The following is a 19,193-nucleotide window of genomic DNA, read 5'->3' as shown; positions in this document are numbered from 1 at the left end:
TGGCCCGCAAGAGCTTGCAAAGAATATAATACGTTTATTATACGGTTACATGCCACTTTACAGAAGCAGGTTGCCCATAAACTACATGTCCCACAATGCATCTCGTTTTGTGACATGCGCACTGAAGAGACTTGCAATTATTTGCCTGGACTTCTGCTTTCGGACGTAGTTAATTACTAAGTTATTATCCTATCCGATAATAATCAAATTCAGAGGCAATAATATAATATAATACATTATTTTATATATATATTAAATATACGTATATTTATATAGTTACAACCGGCCCTTTGAGTGCAACCTTTATGCGAATGTGGCCCACATCTCAATAAGATTCTCACAATATTCAGAAACATTTTCTATTTTTTAGGTATGTAAAGCATAATGAGACTGCTACACAAGTGAAGATTTTAACACGATGTACATTGTCTTTGCTTTGTATTTTTGTTGGTTAATAACCTTTATTATATTGATTTCATTACAATAACTTTCTTTATTTCAATTCAAGTAAGGTTTACTTAATTTAAATAAAAACAAATATATGTTAGCAGTAAAGTGTAATAGGTGATTTTAAGCATTCTAAAGCACAGCATCATATTTAAAGGTAAATCATTTTCAGCAAATAATATTGACTTCTAGCATGTTATTGAATAAAAAACATACTGTATTTAGTGCGAATGCTGTTTACAGCATTCCACTATAGTTCTTCAAATCTTTATTCTTTCCCTTATTTCAGCCAATAATTTGGCACTCCATAACTTCAGCTTATTTTCAGCTACAGAAACCATTCAGATATTAAACTATTCAGCCTGTTCAGGAATCGATGGGAAACCTTCAACTTTTTCAGAATATGTTATACTTTTTGAAATATTCAGCTTTTTAAACTCTTTTTTTAACATGGAAGTCTATGGGAAGAGCCTTCAAATCAGCCAATACTTTTGCTCTCCATAACTTCAGCTTACTTTCAGCTACAGAAACCATTCAACTATTAAACTATTCAGCCTTTTCAGCAATTGATTGGAAAATTTCAACTTTTTAAAAATATTTCACACCTTTTGAAATATTCAGCTTTTTAAACTCTTTTTTTTAACATTGAAGTCAATGGGAGATGCCTTCAAATCCACTTTTGCTACGCTTTGCGCCAAATGCTTCTCCTTCCACATAATTTCAGGTAGACACTTCATTCCAACTTTCAAATGATCACAAGACCCTCAGCTATTCAATTCCTATTCAGATTTTTGATATCTTTTAAACTTTTTGAGATATTGAATTTAGTTTGGAGCTTGGTAGAAAGGCCTTTTTCAGATTTTAACATTACAGTGGATGGAGCAGCTTGTTAAGTCTAGAGTGCTTTGATCTCAAAAAAGAGTGGAGCAGTGCTTAAAATTCTCGCCCAAAAATGTTTTAAACTTACCATAATTCCCAAACCCTACACTCCTCAGACATATTGTTTCATGAAAAACTTAGGAAAACCTCTCCTAGGTTGTAAAATAAAAAAGGATTTAGAAAAGAAATTAAACAAAATGCCTCTTGAGGGCATGAAGAGAGAAAAAGTCCAGCTTGCTCCCAATTGATTCCCATGTTAAGAACATCCGGATCTTTCGTCAGAAACAGAGTGAAGTGCACTTTAGACAAACTGCTCTCCTCTTCACAGTTACCACACAAAACACAAAAAAAAAACATATTTCAGTTCATTGGGGTTTCCTGATGCTCAAGGCCTGGTAATTTTTTGATAGGAGCCATATCAGAACCTGTGATTTGACCAAATATTGGGGACATGCCAGTGTCAAACACTCCTTTTATTGCAATATTTTCTTTATCATATACATGGCTGTCGGGATCTCTTCCAACCAACGGCTGTACTGATTTAACATGTGTCCTAAAAGTGAAACTATTTTTAACCACTTAGACAGCAGCATTCATAAAAATGTTTCATTAGCCCATCATAATTGTGTTGCATACAAGGTCCATTAAAGCGTCATGATTCAGCACAAGAGAGAAATAAACATTCATCAAAACTTTTCAAAAGCAAACGTCCGTCCAGAAGGCAACAAGTGGCGGGAGAGAGGTAAGAGTGTAAAATGTCTCTGGACGTCAAAGGGAAATAAATACAACATACTATTCATGGTTAAATAAATACAATTAGGCTTAGCAGAGCGATTCCAATCCTTCTTACATTCTTTCAGTCACCTTAACTCGTACTTTCACTTCACTTTCACTCTTGGCACCACCATTATTAAAAAATACTAGTATTGTTAAATTGTTTTAGTCACTTAAAAAAATCATTTTGACTTTCAGCCTCCATCATGTTGACATATACTGACTCTCACACAGTGTCACTGTAGTTAAATCAAGTTAGGAATATGACCTCGTAAACTGGAATTGCATTATTTTAGTATAACAGTCAATACTTTGGATTATTCTTACTACATAAGGTCCATTTGAGCAAAAGTCAAACCACATCTATAGTCATCCATAATCCTCATATCAGTCAAATAATGTGAAGCAGATTGTACAGGCTAGGATAAGAGTCTCTCCACATCAAATGATGGTTAGCTCAGTGTCACTTCCAAACTCTTGAATCCTTCTGGTAGCACTTTCTTCTCTCCTCATGTCTGCATGCAGCCATCTTTACCTTCAGTCCGTCTCTTTGCCTTGCATCTTAACCGTCCATCCTGAACATTTCTATTCATTAAGCATCACCTCACATGTCTCTGTCCCTTCCTCCTGTGTCTGCACCTCCACCCCAATCCCTTCATCTTCCTCCTTCTCTGTGTCGATCTGTGCCACTCCCAGTCTGTACAGAGCGTCCCTGATCACCACCTCCCCCGGCTGGCAGGCCTTCACCACCTGGTTGATCTGCTCGCTCACAATGTCTCTGCTGGTGAGGAAATCTACCAGACGGTTGTAAAGGTAGTAGTATGCCGTGTTGGTAAAAACCACAGGTTGCCGCAGCGCACGGTTTGCTGAGTAACAGTCCTCTGAGGAGCCGTTCTCAGCTTTGTCCGTCTGCTCGTTCTGCTCTGCCCCCCCCTCCTCCTCCCCCTCCAGCGCAGCCACCAGGCCCACGTAGGGCTCCAGGTCTCTGCAGAGGGACATCGAGTGGTGCTCTGAAGGGAGAGCTGCTCCGGGGGGGTGAACCAACCAGCAACAAGATGATTTAGTGATGGGGTGGACCTGCAGGTTCTCTGTTGCCAACGACAGGTCAGCGCTGTACGGCTGCTCCTGAAGCTCTGCACACGACACAAACTAAAGAGGGGAGAGGTTGTCAACTCACTTTGTGCTTTTATCAAATATATATTCAAACGGTAAAGGTGAGACATCCAGTTAATGACTGTGATTTAATATGATGTGAGTTAGTATAGTGTGTAATAAAAACTAAGGCAAACACCAACATTCAGAAAACAAGATTGAAACCTCTTTTTACCAAAGCTGAATTACTCTGAAGGACTCTTTTTACGATTTCTTTTTTATATGGCTAATGTTTGTTAATACAGGAAAACCTGGGCTACTTTTTATATTAGCACAAAAATGAACATTTTAAAGCCAATCTTCAAAGGATGTGAATCTCTCATTTCTATGATTGGGCCTTACATTTTTACTTTTTATTTTTATCAAGCAACATTTTGTCCTTGATAGATCATTGGATTTTATTTAAATCACTGACCTCGGGCTTTTCGAAAGGGTCAGAGAAGCAGCCTTGGTTCCTGCCCCACATCTGGGTGGCCTGCTCCGGGTACTGCATGTCGGCACAGAGCGCCACCTGGCGGGCACAGTCACTGACGTAGACCGGGGGCCAGAAGCGGGACGACAGCAGCAGGTCGACGTGGTCTCGAGCCGTCTCTCCTCTGACCAAAAACTTAGAGCCGCACACCACCTGGAGACAGAAAGACAATGATTGAGTCAACAAGTTAACAAACACAAACAGACAGTTCAGTTTCACCTTTCATTGGGATTAGCAAACAGATATTTGTTTTTCATACATTACAGATTCTCTTTGAAGAGTGACATAGCTGCTGTTTTTACCTTATGGGGGCAGAGCTTGGACAACTTCCCAGCCGTGAGGTGTGGAGGGGGGGGCTGCGGGGCCGTGGAGAGGCCACTTTGAACGAGTGTGTATAAGGAGATCAGAGAGGCCAGCAGCTCATCCTGACACAGAGGGAGACAGAGAAGAGGCTTTTATTAAGACCACCCCCCACACCCATGCGAGTGCACCAGAGAAAACCAAGTTAAAACAACACAAACACAGACGCATAAATAAAGAAATACCCTTACAGAAAGCACTTCTTGCCAGCCCACAGGGGGCCGGGAGGGGGGGGGGCATTTCCTGGCCATGATTAGTGAATCTATTGGTATTCTAACGGGAATTTGTCAACTTCTTTACTAACAGTCTTTAACATACTTTAGCAGAAACATGTGAGCGAGACATTTACATTTGTTTGTCTCAGTTGTGTGACACACACACACACACACACACACACACACACACACACACACACACACACACACACACACACACACACACACACACACACACACACACACACACACACACACACACACACACACACACACACACACACACACACACACACACACACACACACACACACACACACACACACACACACACACACACACACACACACACACACACACACACACACACACACACACCTTAGTGGAGCCCGGGGTGATGCTCGCCCTGCAGCTGCTCAGTATTGTTCTCAGCTCGTCCTCACTGTGATCTTCAATCTTGTCGAGTCTCAGCTGACCGTCATGAATGAGACGCACCAAAGCTGAAGGATCTCCTGAAACAGGTGAGATTATTGACAGTAGACACAAGTTAGGTTAGAATAGTAAATCATCAAACAATATACATCTGTACCTTTTCTCTTTCCTTTCAGACTCCATAATAGCATAATTAGCATATACAAAATATGAAACTGACAGGTGGTTTAATAGAACGAGGTACCTGAGGGCTGCTGCGCGTCTGGCAGCACTTTGTCCTTCTCCGTGTTGATGACAGTGGGACTCCTCATGAGGGGGGGAATAAAGGGGGCGATGATGGAAGCATCCACCCGTGTGATTGGGATGTCAGTGGGGAAAGTGGCTTGCTCGATAGCCTCACTTTCCATGGTCAACCAGAAGTCGTCCACGTGCACCTCGTCTGAGACCGAACACTCCGGCCAGGTAAACTGAGGGCAGAGTGAAGAGGTCACTACAGAAGCCTCTTCACAGGCTTACTTGCTTTAGGTTTTACATTTGGAAGACATACTGTTTAAAGGTCACCTAAAATGCAAAATACACTTTTTCATGTCTTTCATACATAACCATGTTTCCCCCTTTGTGTGAAGAGATTCTGAATTATTAGATTCTCTCTCTTTTTGTTCTAATCCATTTATATAAAAACCTGTCTGAAAATGAGCTGATCAGATTTTGGCCACTTTATGATGTCATAACGATTTTTTGGCTTGTGTAACCATTAGCCAATCACCCCCCCCCCCCCCCTTATCACCTGAATCTCCTCCTAGAGCACCATTGTGTTCTTATTTACCAAATATCTCTCAGAGGGGTGTGGGGAGGGGCTCCTTATTTTCATCTAAAGTGACAGACAGAGAATCAGCACTTTGGAAACAGGCCTGAAACAGAGGGGATTATGGGATGTTGCAATGCATGGTCTGTTTAGTATTTGGAGCCAAACACTTCAGAGACATGTTTTGTATCTGAGTGAGACCAATAATATATTGATGAAAAACAGTATAATATAGGGGACCTTTAATACTAACCTTGCTTCACAGCAGTATTGTGTGCTTTATTTACATATCAATGTTGTTGCATTAACCTCTCACCTCCACATTCTTCAGCTCCAGTACGTTTGTTGTGTGTCGCTGCGCAATCTCCAGTTTGGGAGCAACGCCACAAATTCCGCATATCATGTCGTTGTAGTCGCGCACGGTCAGGCTCTCAAAGGCCCAGTAGCCACTCAGGAGAAACTCCAGAATCTGAGAGAACTCCTCTGCACTCAGAGAATGGACTGATGCAAAAGAGGGAGACACAATGAGATTCACTGAAAACCTACTTTAAAAACAGAAGATAAAAGATCACAAAGGATCAAAATACAAGACGGAAATCAAACCGTACCAGGGTGATTGGGGTTGTGGTCGAGGAGGGTCCTGGCTGCCTGGGGGGGGGGCTGGCCCAGTTTGATAAGGTCCCGGATCTTCAGAAACAGGTCGATACTAACAAGCAGTCTGTTCCCAACGTTGAACAAGCCTGACACAAAAAATCAACATTTGAATTAGGCTAGAAACAGGCCAAACCAAAAAATAAATTAAGAGACTTTTACCAGCTGTGATAATCATATTAATACATCAATACCTACAATAAAAACATATACTATATATTTTTCTGAAATGGGCCAAACTGCAGAATGAGTACTTTGACTTTTGTTACTTTAAAGTGGACCTATCATGCTATATTTGAATAATATAGTGTAGGACCATACCTATATAAGGCATATTTATACTTTTTATTTTTCAAAATAGCAAACAGATCATGCATTTTAGCCATTCCTCATTTCGCTCAATTTAACACTGTCTTTGCATGGGCTGATTCTGTGAGAACAGCAACATCTACAGGCCTGGCATATGTACTACAGCGTCTCCAGCGCTTAGGAACAGCAATGTCCGTGGCTGTCTCCTCCTGATTGGTGGAGAGTTGGCCCAATAGCCGTAGTGCCACTTCTGTGACATCATAGAAGTGTTCAAATCTGGATCAGTCTGTATCAGATCCGTTGCAGCCTCTTTTTAAGAGATTTGGGTATGGAGGAAAATAGAGAGGGTTGTGTTTTCTGACACTTGGTGAGTTCCCTGGAACACCGGGGACACATATCCATGTATACAAGACGTACAAAAGTGCATTTTGCATGATAGGTCACCTTTAAGTACATTTTGATGGTAATACTTTTGTACTTTTACTTGTGTCACATTCTGAATTGAGGACTATTACTTGTAACAGAGTTTACCTATACGTTGGTATTTCTTTTAATTAAGTACAAGATCTGAGTACTTCTTCCACCTGTGAACATGAGCGACTGCTTTTTGTATGTTCACTTGGATTTTTGTCTTTTACAGTGCAGGCACCTGGAAGTTGCATTCATCTGAATAAAAAAGGCTAATTGGTACCTACCTTAGATCAGAAAAAAAAGTTTAAAAAAAGGAACAGGTCAAACCACAGTTCAAAATAAATCGCCATCAGGATGAGCCGTCACTTTGCCCACAAATACATGATCAATCAATCAATGTTTATTTATATAGCCCAATATCACAAATGTTACATTTGTCTCAGTGGACTTCAGAGTTTGTACAGAATATCAGTATGACAATACGACACCCTCTGTCCTTAGACCCTCACATCGTACAAGGAAAAACTTCCAAAGAGAAGTATTGTTGTGTGTAGCTGTGGTCTTTAGCAAACAAATACAACTAAACCTTGCTAAGCTGCAGCTAATACTAATTGTGTCTTGTACTAAGCAGCAGAAAGTTCCTCTTCACATACAGAAGCCTTCACCTTGAAACAATCAGTGTGTTTTTTGGAAACTACGAGAAGAGATTTCTCGTAGCTTTGGATAAAAGCGTCCAACAAGTAACATGTAATGTAAAAGAGATATCCATAATTCCCAAAAGTACACACATAATTCGATCTGTTGTGTTTGATAAAAGAACCTTAACTATGTACAAGTTGTGGTAGGTAGTGGGGTTTACCTGGATGCAGGTCGGTGAAGCTGTGCAGAGCCAGACACTGGACGTTGAGACACACCTTGAGCTGAAGAGTGACCGTCTGGATCAGAGTCTCAGTTAGCAGCAAGCAGTCCTCCTGTCCTGCCACAGTACTGCCATGGAACAGCACACACATAGGGATGCATTAGAGAACAGGACATCAACACAACGTACCGATACTGAAACCAGAAGCAGGACAGTAAGAATACAGCAATCCTCTGACCTCTGACCTCCTTTAAAGAGAGGGTAGTGACACAGGCCACAGTGAGTAGCTTCTGATTCGTAGAACTGAGGCCACCCGGACTCCACCAGCGTCTCCGTCTCCGCGCTGCCCTCGTGCTCCTGGACACTCGGTTGAACCAAGACGATCTGAAGACTGTTGAGCTCCTGGATGAGGTTCAACGTTTCCTGAAGCTCAGTCTCGCTCTCAGGAATCTGCAGGGATCGGTGCAGTAACTGCAGGGTGCTTTGGCGCTGGACGTCCGTCTGAGCAGGACTGAGGGCCTGGTACGGATCGAGCAGGCTCTCAGACTGAGGGAGTGGGAGAACAAATCCACATTACGATGAAATACAAGAGTATTGATATGAAACATCTCCTTAAACAATGAGAAAGACAAACATAACGACGTTGAAGGGTTCTGGATTCAGCTGGAAAGTTGTTGAGAAGTTTCTGAAGGAAGTAAGCTTTCACCTTTGCTCCCTTGGCGTTCTTCTGGGTCAGCTCACAGCCACACTTAGGGCACACTGCGGGTTTGTGTCGGTTCTTATACATATAGTCACAGGACGGGTTCTTACACCGACCCCTTCCTCGTGACGTAGAGAGTCCCAAATCCTAAAAGAATTGAAAAAACAGCAAGATTTACCAACAAATCAAGGAAAATATGAAACAACATTTATTGCAAGTGAAAAAAAAGGCATAGAAAAGAGAGGGATACTGACCAAGCTAGAAACTGAGTGTTTGAAAGGCAGGAAAGACAGGAAGTTCATTCTTCCATCAACCAATGAACACATAGCCTGGCTTCCATCTGCTGGGACAGAAGAATCCTATAGAAAGACATAAAGAAAGTGGGGATAATGGACCTAATCTGCATATTTTTCTGTTGCATTTATGTGGATGTTTCTCAGTGTGTGTGTGTGTGTGTGTGTGTGTGTGTGTGTGTGTGTGTGTGTGTGTGTGTGTGTGTGTGTGTGTGTGTGTGTGTGTGTGTGTGTGTGTGTGTGTGTGTGTGTGTGTGTGTGTGTGTGTGTGTACCTGTTTGGCTGCAGTTGTCGGGACTGTCTGGCCGAGCTGCTTCAAAGTGCTGGGTTTGAGACCTGAGAAACCCTCTCGAGGCCCTGTGGTTGGACAAAGACCACATCAGCTAAGAGCAGAGACCTCAGTCCGCAGTCATTTTTAAATGCTTATCAATTTTTGATGTGTATGATAAAAATACATGCTAATAACAAGCACTGATTGAACATAAGCTGTATCCAAACCCCAAACATGTATTATGTTAAGTATAGGCTGTTACAAACATAATCAAATGAGCCACAGTACCAGAGGATGATTTATTGTTGTTTGCACTCTCTTTGTCAGGCGGGACGGTCATGATCTGGAACAAAGCCTGGCCTGGAAACACAAGACAATATGAACATCTAAATGTTAAAACCTGATTCAACACACAAAGATACAGCCTTAGTGTGGTATGTTTTATCTTACCTGTGTTACAGAAGGCAGGAAGGATGGGTCTAACAGGCCTCTTTTGAACAGGGGCACTGCTTCTGTCTTGACCTTGGACTGTCGCTCCCTGAAGACCCTCTTTCATCTGTCTGCTCAGTGACAGATGGAAAGAACATCAAATGAGATACACACTTTTGAAAATGTGAACAGCTGCAATAACATTATAGCCCTTTTCAATCCATATTTTCTTGTTAGCTAAAGGGTTAAATTCCGCTTTTACACAGTTCAGCATTACAAATAAACAACAATAAATAACCTTTTATCACACATGAGTGTATAGACTGTCACTTTCTTATTATAAAAAATAAAACGTTAATAATAAAAAGTGATAATGTTATGGTAATCAATCAAGCACCTGTTAATTTCTGTTTCTTTATCACCCTCACCCAACACCACACACACACAAACATGAGTGCAATTAATTTAAGTTCATAGTTTATATATTGCTATGATATCATTATCCTAAATCATTTTGGCCAAGATAATTGTGTTGTGATGATACCAAGCCAAGATGTGTCTGCAAATGGTGGATAGCACAGTTTTAAACCCAATCCTCACAGAAACCTGCTTCTGGGGCCTATTATGTAGCAAACAGGACATACTTCATAGGTGCTTACTTTGTTTGTTCCTGCTCCTTGGTGCTGCTGCCCTCTGCTGGCCTCACAGCTGGAACTGCACGCTGCTTTCGGGAGCACCGTTTGACTTGCCTTCCTCTTTTGCTCCCAGTGGAGTTTGTTTTTCCCAAATCAGCATTCCCCTCCTGAGCAGGGGAAGGCGTGGGCTGGCAGCTTGCGTTAGTTTTGGTACGAGCTCTCAGTAGGAGTTGATCGGACGCAGCTTCCTTCGCTTGTGTTTTCTTTACCTGACATAGAAACGCAGGCAAAGTTAATTAACCGGAATTGTAGGTCAAAAGTTGAGGATGAATCTTTGTACGACTCGTGGATTTTCATATACAGTGGGGCAAAAAAGTATTTAGTCAGCCACCAATTGTGCAAGTTCTCCCACTTAAAAAGATGAGAGAGGCCTGTAATTTTCATCCGAGGTATACCTCAACTATGAGAGACAAAAGGAGAAGAAAGAAAAACCAGAAAATCACATTGTCTGATTGTTAAAGAATTTATTTGCAAATTATGGTGAAAAATAAGTATTTGGTCACCTAAAAACAAACAAGATTTCTGGCTCTCACAGACCTGTAACTTCTTCTTTAAGAGCCTCCTCTGTCTTCCACTTGTTAACTGTATTAATGGCACCTGTTTGAACTCGTTATCAGTATAAAAGACACCTGTCCACAACCTCAAACAGTCACACTCCAAACTCCACTATGGCCAAGACCAAAGAGCTGTCCAAGGACACCAGAAACAAAATTGTAGACCTGCACCAGGCTGGGAAGACTGAATCTTCAATAGGTAAGCAGCTTGGTGTGAAGAAATCAACTGTGGGAGCAATTATTAGAAAATGGAAGACATACAAGACCACTGATAATCTCCCTCGATCTGGGGCTCCACGCAAGATCTCACCCCGTGGGGTCAAAATGATCACAAGAACGGTGAGCAAAAATCCCAGAACCACACGGGGGGACCTAGTCAATGACCTCCAGAGAGCTGGGACCAAAGTAACAAAGACTACCATCAGTAACACACTACGCCGCCAGGGACTCAAATCCTGCAGTGCCAGACGTGTCCCCCTGCTTAAGCCAGTACATGTCCAGGCCCGTCTGAAGTTTGCTAGAGAGCAAGATGATCCAGAAGAGGATTGGGAGAATGTCATATGGTCAGATGAAACCAAAATAGAACCTTTTGGTAAAAACTCAACTAGACGTGTTTGGAGGAGAAAGAATGCTGAGTTGCATCCAAAGAACACCATACCTACTGTGAAACATGGGGGTGGAAACATCATGCTTTGGGGCTGTTTTTCTGCAAAGGGACCAGGACGACTGATCCGTGTAAAGGAAAGAATGAATGGGGCCATATCGTGAGATTTTGAGTGACAACCTCCTTCCATCAGCAAGGGCATTGAAGATGAAACGTGGCTGGGTCTTTCAGCATGACAATGATCCCAAACCCACCGCCCGGGCAACGAAGGAGTGGCTTCTTAAGAAGCATTTCAAGGTCTTGGAGTGGCCTAGCCAGTCTCCAGATCTCAACCCCATAGAAAATCTTTGGAGGGAGTTGAAAGTCCGTGTTGCCCAGCGACAGCCCCAAAACATCACTGCTCTAGAGGAGATCTGCAAGGAGGAATGGGCCGAAATACCAGCAACAGTGTGTGAAAACCTTGTGAAGACTTACAGAAAACGTTTGACCTCTGTCATTGCCAACAAAGGGTTTATAACAAAGTATTGAGATGAACTTTTGTTATTGACCAAATACTTATTTTCCACCATAATTTGCAAATAAAGTCTTTAAAAATCAGACAATGTGATTTTCTGGATTTTTTCCCCCTCATTTTGTCTCTCATAGTTGAGGTATACCTAGGATGAAAATTACAGGCCTCTCTCATCTTTTTAAGTGGGAGAACTTGCACAATTGGTGGCTGACTAAATACTTTTTTGCCCCACTGTATATAAAGATTGAACATCCCAACTCTGTGAAGACATTGCTTTATACTTACAGGAGGTATCCATTTCCCCCCCAAGTGGCTCCCACATTCAGGGCACGCGGGTGGTTTGTGGCGGGTGACATACACAAATGAACATCCAGGATTTAGACACCTTCCTCTCCCTCTCCGGGTGTATGTCTTTAAAGACTGAAAATGGGAGGGAAACAAGTTCATGTATCTCAGCTGTTACTGCTACATTACAGAACCCAATTACTTTAATCCTAAATAATGATATTCTTCATGTAGACACTGAGCTTGCCAATTTCAGTAATGACATTTATAAGATTGATGAATAATGAGGGTGCTTACCATTTTATAGCAAGGATTGGAACTTGGGTCCCTGTTCACTGGGCCCACGGAGCCAACACTTGGCAAAGATTTGGGCTCTAGCAGGTTCTGAAGTGATGGACAAATCACTTCAGTGCATTAGTAAAATCACTTCTCTGTGATTAAAAGCCCTAATAATTCTTTAATAAATTAAGCTAATTTGGCTAATTGGAAGAAGGACATTTAAGTCTCACCTGCAAGGGTATGATGGCAACCATCGGGGTAGTTTCCCCCTGTACCTGCTGCACCATGGCCCCACTGTAACCAATAGCAGCAAGTGTTGTCTCATTTCCTTTCAGCGTGAACCCGTTTGCTGAGAGGCCAGCAGAGACCTGGGAGACATGTTCGTCTGTGGAGGCCAGAGCTTGGCATGAAACAGAGGAAGAAGAGCAGGGTGGGATCCCTTGGGTGTCGGAGGGATTAGACGATACTTCCGTTTCCTCTGCAATGTTGTCGACAACAATGGCGTGCTCACAAAGCTCCACCTCACCGGCCAACACAAGAGGTGTGGGCTGGGTCTCCTGGGTGAGAGTTCCCTCCACATGAGGGTCCTGAGAGCCCAGCTGCTGATTTGAGGAGCCGCCTTTAGCCAGGAGAAAGTAACTGCCTCTGGGGAGGATTTTGCGGAAGCCTGGCAAGTCTTTGGAGGGACTGGGAGGCGACTGAGGGAAAAGCAGAATAAAGAATATTGCTCAGGGCTGTCCAGAGAATCACTCTGCGATATCTAAGACAACACTATATTAGCAGGAAAAAGCTGTTTTATCTCTTCTGTGGTACTTCATTTAAATGGGCCACTTCATTCCAACACTAGTTTAGCTTGCACAAGTGAAATGTGTTTATTACAAATTAAATCAGTAATAATATCAGTAATAAAATCAGCTATCAAATCAGTTATTATAGACTTTTCAGCAACTTGTTTTGCACTTTTTGAAAATAAAGATGATCAATGGCCGCTATACTTTTAAGTTAGAGTTGCACTTGGCAACAACCATGTTTACCGATAGGTGATCAGTAAACATCAAATAAAAGCAGTAGGAATATTTGACCATGGAAAGAATATATATTTTACACAGCTCGGAAATTGTTAGTGTTATTAGGCCTTTTATGTAAAACAGTTGAGGAAGTAGCTTACTGTATCTACGCCCTCCTTCTCGGACTTGGCCTTCTCCAGATAGTAACCTTTCTCAGCAACGCTGAGCCTTTTCCAGCTCTCACTGATTCTTTTGTTAATCTCTGATTGCGGTAGATTAGGGATTTCCTGTTGCATAATCTGATGAACATCAAAGAAGTATAGAAGAAAGGCAGACCTAAGAGACAGACAGAGTACAAGTAAAATCAGAACAAGCAAATGTAGGAGTTATTTCTCTCTTTTTAGAGGCTCTAAACACGTCTATAATGTTTTTTCCAAGATATTGTAACATCTGTGTTTGAAAGTCATTTGAGTTAGTATGGATATTACCTGGGTTTCTTAGATTTCTCAACACTGTCTTCATGACCTTTGTTTTTCCTCTTTTTTGGGGTTGTCATCTTTATTTCGCTGTAGAAGCTCTCCACCTCCTCAGTCACTTTCACAACCTCAAACACCCCCACTTTCTCCATGAACTCCAAAAGGCTAAGGGCCAAGTAGAAAACAGTATGAGATTAGTTGGCTGTTCATGTTTAAACATTCACAAAATGTAGAGTTTTATCAGATGTTGTATCAGACTGCATGCATTTTGGCTGAAGTAATGTTTATTAAATACATATTGCTTTGCATAATATGCCTTTCATATATGCTAACGCCCTACTTTGTAGACCCTAGAATGTTTCAACTGAGACATGATTCTGCAGCATCACTCCTCTGCAATTAAATGACAGCACTGATTTACTGCAGTTTATTATAGTTGAATATCTCAGCTGATGAGTTAGAGGAAAAGATAGATCCTGTGTCTAATAAAAGCCACACAGTGGTAGAGAATAACTACGGGCTGGTACTTCATGCAGAGAAAATATAGCACAACGGTGTCTTAGTAAAAAATAAAATCGGGTCATGCATGAGGCTCTGAGAGAGTCTAAACAGAGTGCTAACATGTTAAAATCAATGGTCCTTCCCTGCTTAAAAGTGGGTTTAATGGCGTGTGCTTATACTGCATGCACAGCCAGCGAGTTAGCCAATGAAATGCCTTCTTATTGAAGCCTTACCTACGATGGCTCGGAGCTCTACAAACACCTTTAGAAGTCGCCGACACAGTCAGGCATTGTCCTGAAGGTAAGTAATGCCAACATCAGGCTTTACTTTATATTACATTAAGGATTGGCGATACATAAATGTCTGTTAAGTATTTTTCGTTTCTCGTCGACTTGTAAAAAACATGGCGATTTGTTGCTATGGTCCTCAACCAATCAAATGCCATAATAAACAGCTGCGGGCCAATCACGGAAGACGTTTTTAACACGTGAAAGTAACTTGTGCGTCCCATGATGGTCCAATTGGCATTATTTCCCCTCCCCTACCGGTTTTGCCTCAAGTCCCGCCCTTCTATGCTGTGATTGGCTCGTTACTTCCATGAACCTTTGTGATTGGATGAAAGCTCAGCCGTTTTCCTCAGAGTCGTCGGCGGTTGTGTTTTCGGGTTATATGCAGTTATATGTCTCCATCAACTGCTTCAATCATAGGTTTCTAACTACCAGCGGCGCCGTCCTATATCCTAAAAGCCCAAATTGCCAATACAAAAATGGCAAAAATCTACAAACACTTTAACCCAGACCAAACTAATCGAACGTAAAGTGTCCCAGGCCTATGACTCGATCACTGATCACCCTAATGAGCAAAAATGGCGGGTGACAAGGTGAGTGAGTTCTGTGTTCTTGCTTCAAATGTATTATTTTAAAGTGTTTCTTTAGATGAATGCATCTGCAAGAGGAGGGCGAGAAACATGTTATTTTCAGCAGCAATTGGCGGTGTGAAATTACATTTCAAGGATGATGGTCGCTTGTAAATTAACTGAATCTATCCTTGAGCCGGTTATAAATTAGGTAGCCATTAACGGTAGCAAACCATCAAACTTCAACAAAAGGAACAGTTTTGTTACAGAAGTTTGCATGGTTTATATGCCAGCAACCATAACTATAGGCTCAGTTTTACACCAACGTTTGTTATCCTCAGTTACATTAACTTTCAATTGTATTTGTTACACGGTTTTCTTATAAAATTGTGATGATTACTTTTATTTTAGGATCCCCTGAAACAGTTGAAAGATCTGACGCAGCTCAAAAGTCAGTTGGAGGAAATCCAGAGGCGAGTGGAGAACGAAGTGACAATAGGAATCCCTCCGGTGAGATAAATAACCTGCACTGAACGACGTCCACCCACACTGGTACCTGAACAGTTAAATGTATATTTAGCCTTGCTCACATATGATCAGATGATCAGAGTTGAACTATTTTTGTTAATTCTCTCTTATTTTACTATTATCTTCATATCTCTGTGTATATTCCTATTCGTGCTGCCTGTGTTTCTCTTTTATTCGGTTGCTGCTATAACACCTGAATTTCCCTACGGGGCTCAACAAAGGTCCATCTTATCTTAAATGCGACCACACCATTTTAAATATTTAGTCGATTTAATTCCCATGGTTAATAAATACAAATTTGCCTTTTTGTGAGCTGGTTGTTAGTCCCTCATTCACCTTTTGTGTTAATGCAGTTAAAAAGCATTGAGTTTATTTGATTTGTTTTGTCTTATGACTTCCTTAAATATCCCCTCTTTTGTATAGCTATCTTTGACTATATCCTTTTTTTGTGCTTAATTAATTCCCCTACTTCCTACTCATCAATGTGTTAAATATTCTGTATGGCATTTCTCATGCTAATATTTTCTTCCACTTGTAGGGAGGCTCAGTGTTGGGATCACCATTTCTGAAGGGCTTTCTGGCCGGCTATGCGGTGGCCAAGCTACGTTCCTCTGCCTTCCTGGGACTACTAGTGGGTACAGCCACTGGTATATACGCGGCACAGAACTATCCAGTGCCCAACATTGAACGGACGGTGAAAGACTATATAAACAGCTTGAAGAAAGGACCAAAATAATTTGGGCTGACTGTTAGTTTGGTCAGTGAAATAACAAGAAAAAGAGATGCAGCTGCTGCCTTGACGGAGCCTTGTGACGGATCAGCCTTCACGTAAACTTGAATATAATGACATAACTGGAATTGTATTGGGGACTCAAAGCAAAAGACTGCAGTTTTTATTAGCATTTTGTTTCAGGTTCAGTTAATTACTGCCATTTAGTTTCAGCTTGTGTATGTTTGATGTTGGCACAAAATGGAAGACTATGTATTTCAAGAGTGCTTGGTCCATCAGATTATAAAAAAGGCCTGCTGCCTGGAGCAGTTATCTAGGCATGTTAGAATTTAAATTGGTCATGTGCAAAACATGCAGTAATTCCTCCAAGTGTCTGCTACACCCTTATTGTTCAGTTTAAAATATATACACAAAGTATTACAAAACAAAGAGCTTCTAAGTATTTTGTAATGAAATGGTTGAGAATTATAGTTAGTTATTTATTTTTGCACCATAGCTAGTATTCAGATTAGTTAAAGTTAAGAGTATATTTTGAGTCATAAAGGATGATTGCGGTCCAGAATTTTGGGACCAGATCCCCAGCTAGGATCAGGAGACAGTGGGTGAAAAGGGTTCTGTGGGGGGTCCTCTTTGGGCTGATGGTCCTTATCTATGGTTCTCATGCCCCACTCATCACCCTCACCAAGGTGAATGGTCAAGTCCCTTTCAACCCATCATCGTGTGTTTTCATGATTGAACTATCCAAACTCCTGGTTTCTCTGGCCTCTCTTGTTCTAACCGAGGGTACATCCGCCTTACAAGCTCCTCCACCTCTCCTCCGCGTGGCCCCCTACGCAGTCCCTGCCCTCCTCTACGCCCTCAACAACAACCTAGTGGTTCTCATGCAGGCCTACATGGACCCAAGCTCATACCAGGTCCTTTCTAACCTGAAAATTGCCTCCACCGCCCTGCTGTACTCCTTCTGCCTGGGCAAGAGGCTCCGTCCTTCTCAGTGGTTAGCTCTGGGGCTTCTCATGTGCGCAGGGGTGTGCCACAGCTACAGCAGTCTGGATCTAGGAGACCCCGGGAGGGTTGAAGCGGAGGAAGGTCCCAGGATTCATATCACAGCTTGGGGGCTTTTCCTTGTGCTGGTGTACTGCTGTGTTTCAGGGCTGGCAGCAGTTTACACAGAGAAGGTCCTGAAGAGCCAGAAGCTGCCCCTCAGCCTGCAGAATATCTACCTCTATGTGTTTGGTGTGGCCATCAACGGGCTCTCCTCCTTCTCCTTTATAACAGGGGAGAAGAGCTTTCTGGAGGGATACTCGGGGGTGGTTTGGGTTATTATAGCGGGGCAGGCAGCCAACGGTCTCCTCATGTCTGTGGTGCTGAAGCACGGCAGCGGGATCACCAGACTGTTCGTCATTTCCTGCTCCATGCTGGTGAATGCTCTGCTGTCTTGGGCCATGTTAGGGCTGCAGCTCACGCCTTTCTTCCTCCTACCTGTTTCTATGATTGGACTGGCAGCTTACCTTTACTACAGATAGTAAATAACTGAACCACGAGGGTCATTGAACTCATGACAGTCTACCTGTACCTGCTAGTTTTCCAGATGGGATTTGTTTTCTGCCTTATATCTATCTGCCTTCTGAAATCCAGAATCCAACACATAACCATAAACCAAATAAGTGAACATGTATTTCAGCTGAGCTCTTATTCCACAGTTTGCATCATATTTTAAAATGTATCAATATGTTGTACAGATGTAAGTCCATTGAAGAAATAATAATGCAAGTTTGGGGTATAATATGTTCAGTTCAACATTTCTGAAGAGTGCTGCTATGTCTATTTGTATTTCGTTCTCTGGCCAGAACACTGTCAAAGATAATGTCTAGTGTTATAAAGTGTGTTAATAAATAACATTGTTTCAACAAATGATGTATTTTTTCCAATTTCATATTAAGCACACAGATTCAAAGACATTTTATTCATATATTTATTGTAGTTGTGATGACAATTCAGCAGTAGGATCACCTCGCACAGCTAGAGTATCCTTTAACTCTCCGAGTGCTGTAAAAGAAAAATATATTTTGAATGGTGGTGGGAAACAATGTATTGGCATTCTGACACATTTTATGAGATCGATGTTGGGGTAATTCTATCTATAATGTAGCCGCAGGTAGTCCTACACACACTGACCTTTACGGAGCTGTCTGTTGTCCGCCTGCAGCTGCTGGTTCTGGGCCGACAGGTAGACGGCGTCCTGCACCGCCTCCAGCAGCACGCTCCGGTACCTGTCCTCAGACATCCTCCTCTGCTCCTCACACACCTGACGAAACACTCTGAACACCTGCAGAGCAGTCAGAAAGTTAACACAGGAACGTATGCTACTGTATTGGATATTTTTTATATAAATCTTTAATAATAGAGGAATATTATTTTAAGTAAAAACCACCTGGACACCTGAATCCTATAAATCGACTTTTTCTTATCCGTAGGGAACATAGGAGTTAACCAAAAAGTGAAACACTACAATAAAAGTTTTCAGGCAAGATTACTCAGAAAACAAATAATTGGTCTTTTTTTCACTGACTCCTATTATACTATTTTTAGGCATATATTACAGGACTTTTTTTTACACATACTCTCTCCAGTACAGCGTTAGCTCTGAGTGTTAGCGATGCTTTCTAATGTAAACACAGACCATATTAATTCCAAAAAAGGTAGCGCAT

General features: G+C 41.8%; 3 protein-coding genes and 1 long non-coding RNA gene across 5 annotated transcripts; 2 read left to right on the top strand and 2 right to left on the bottom strand.

Moving 5' to 3' along the window:
- Positions 1-1,781: 1,781 nt before the first annotated feature.
- On the bottom strand, positions 1,782-14,793 carry hmgxb3 (HMG box domain containing 3). Of its 2 annotated transcripts, none has more exons than XM_079669783.1 (21): positions 14,605-14,793; positions 13,883-14,035; positions 13,556-13,730; positions 12,618-13,085; positions 12,406-12,492; positions 12,109-12,243; positions 10,119-10,363; positions 9,481-9,590; positions 9,319-9,390; positions 9,034-9,116; positions 8,721-8,825; positions 8,473-8,613; positions 8,005-8,312; positions 7,767-7,894; positions 6,145-6,276; positions 5,853-6,037; positions 4,976-5,198; positions 4,678-4,811; positions 4,027-4,149; positions 3,668-3,877; positions 1,782-3,249 (listed from the first exon to the last, which is right to left on the bottom strand). In XM_079669783.1, exons 2-21 carry the CDS (start codon positions 14,020-14,022, stop codon positions 2,686-2,688), a joined length of 3,768 nt encoding a protein of 1,255 aa, XP_079525909.1. In that variant the 5' UTR covers positions 14,023-14,035; positions 14,605-14,793; the 3' UTR covers positions 1,782-2,685. The 2 variants fall into 2 exon arrangements, with proteins under 2 accessions (XP_079525909.1, XP_079525910.1); XM_079669784.1 differs by lacking the exon at positions 14,605-14,793 and adding an exon at positions 14,211-14,478.
- Positions 14,794-14,972: 179 nt separating this feature from the next.
- LOC307032438 (SLC35A4 upstream microprotein) lies at positions 14,973-16,493 on the top strand. The gene is made up of 3 exons (XM_079670417.1): positions 14,973-15,251; positions 15,639-15,737; positions 16,294-16,493. Exons 1-3 carry the CDS (start codon positions 15,237-15,239, stop codon positions 16,489-16,491), a joined length of 312 nt encoding a protein of 103 aa, XP_079526543.1. The 5' UTR covers positions 14,973-15,236; the 3' UTR covers positions 16,492-16,493.
- A 537-nt stretch (positions 16,494-17,030) lies between these two features.
- On the top strand, positions 17,031-18,396 carry LOC307032437 (putative UDP-sugar transporter protein SLC35A4; the record flags this gene model as incomplete). The annotated part of the gene is made up of 1 exon (XM_079670416.1): positions 17,031-18,396. One exon carries the CDS (start codon positions 17,031-17,033, stop codon positions 18,006-18,008), a length of 978 nt encoding a protein of 325 aa, XP_079526542.1. The 3' UTR covers positions 18,009-18,396.
- Positions 18,397-18,439: 43 nt separating this feature from the next.
- On the bottom strand, positions 18,440-19,187 carry LOC307032439. Its single transcript, XR_013806253.1, has 2 exons — positions 18,661-19,187; positions 18,440-18,531 (listed from the first exon to the last, which is right to left on the bottom strand). It is a non-coding gene; the product is annotated as an uncharacterized lncRNA (long non-coding RNA).
- Between the last annotated feature and the right edge of the window lie 6 nt (positions 19,188-19,193).

The sequence above is a fragment of the Notothenia rossii genome, assembly GCF_949606895.1.
Source record: "Notothenia rossii genome assembly, chromosome: 3".
In the NCBI taxonomy this organism is placed as follows: domain Eukaryota; kingdom Metazoa; phylum Chordata; class Actinopteri; order Perciformes; family Nototheniidae; genus Notothenia; species Notothenia rossii.
The sequence above is the reverse complement of the archived record's forward strand: the minus strand, read 5'-3'. Positions and strand labels throughout refer to the sequence as shown.

Bases quoted from the DNA above. Each gene is read 5' to 3' on its own strand.
- hmgxb3 (XM_079669783.1), bottom strand. From the start codon at position 14,022: ATGGAGAAAGTGGGGGTGTTTGAGGTTGTGAAAGTGACTGAGGAGGTG. The intron at 4,150-4,677 runs GTGTGTGTGTGT...CCTCTGTGTCAG, and splicing joins TCACCCCGGGCTCCACTAAG to GATGAGCTGCTGGCCTCTCT. The intron at 3,878-4,026 runs GTAAAAACAGCA...TTCTGTCTCCAG, and splicing joins CCAAGCTCTGCCCCCATAAG to GTGGTGTGCGGCTCTAAGTT.
- LOC307032438 (XM_079670417.1), top strand. The intron at 15,738-16,293 runs GTGAGATAAATA...TTCCACTTGTAG, and splicing joins TGACAATAGGAATCCCTCCG to GGAGGCTCAGTGTTGGGATC.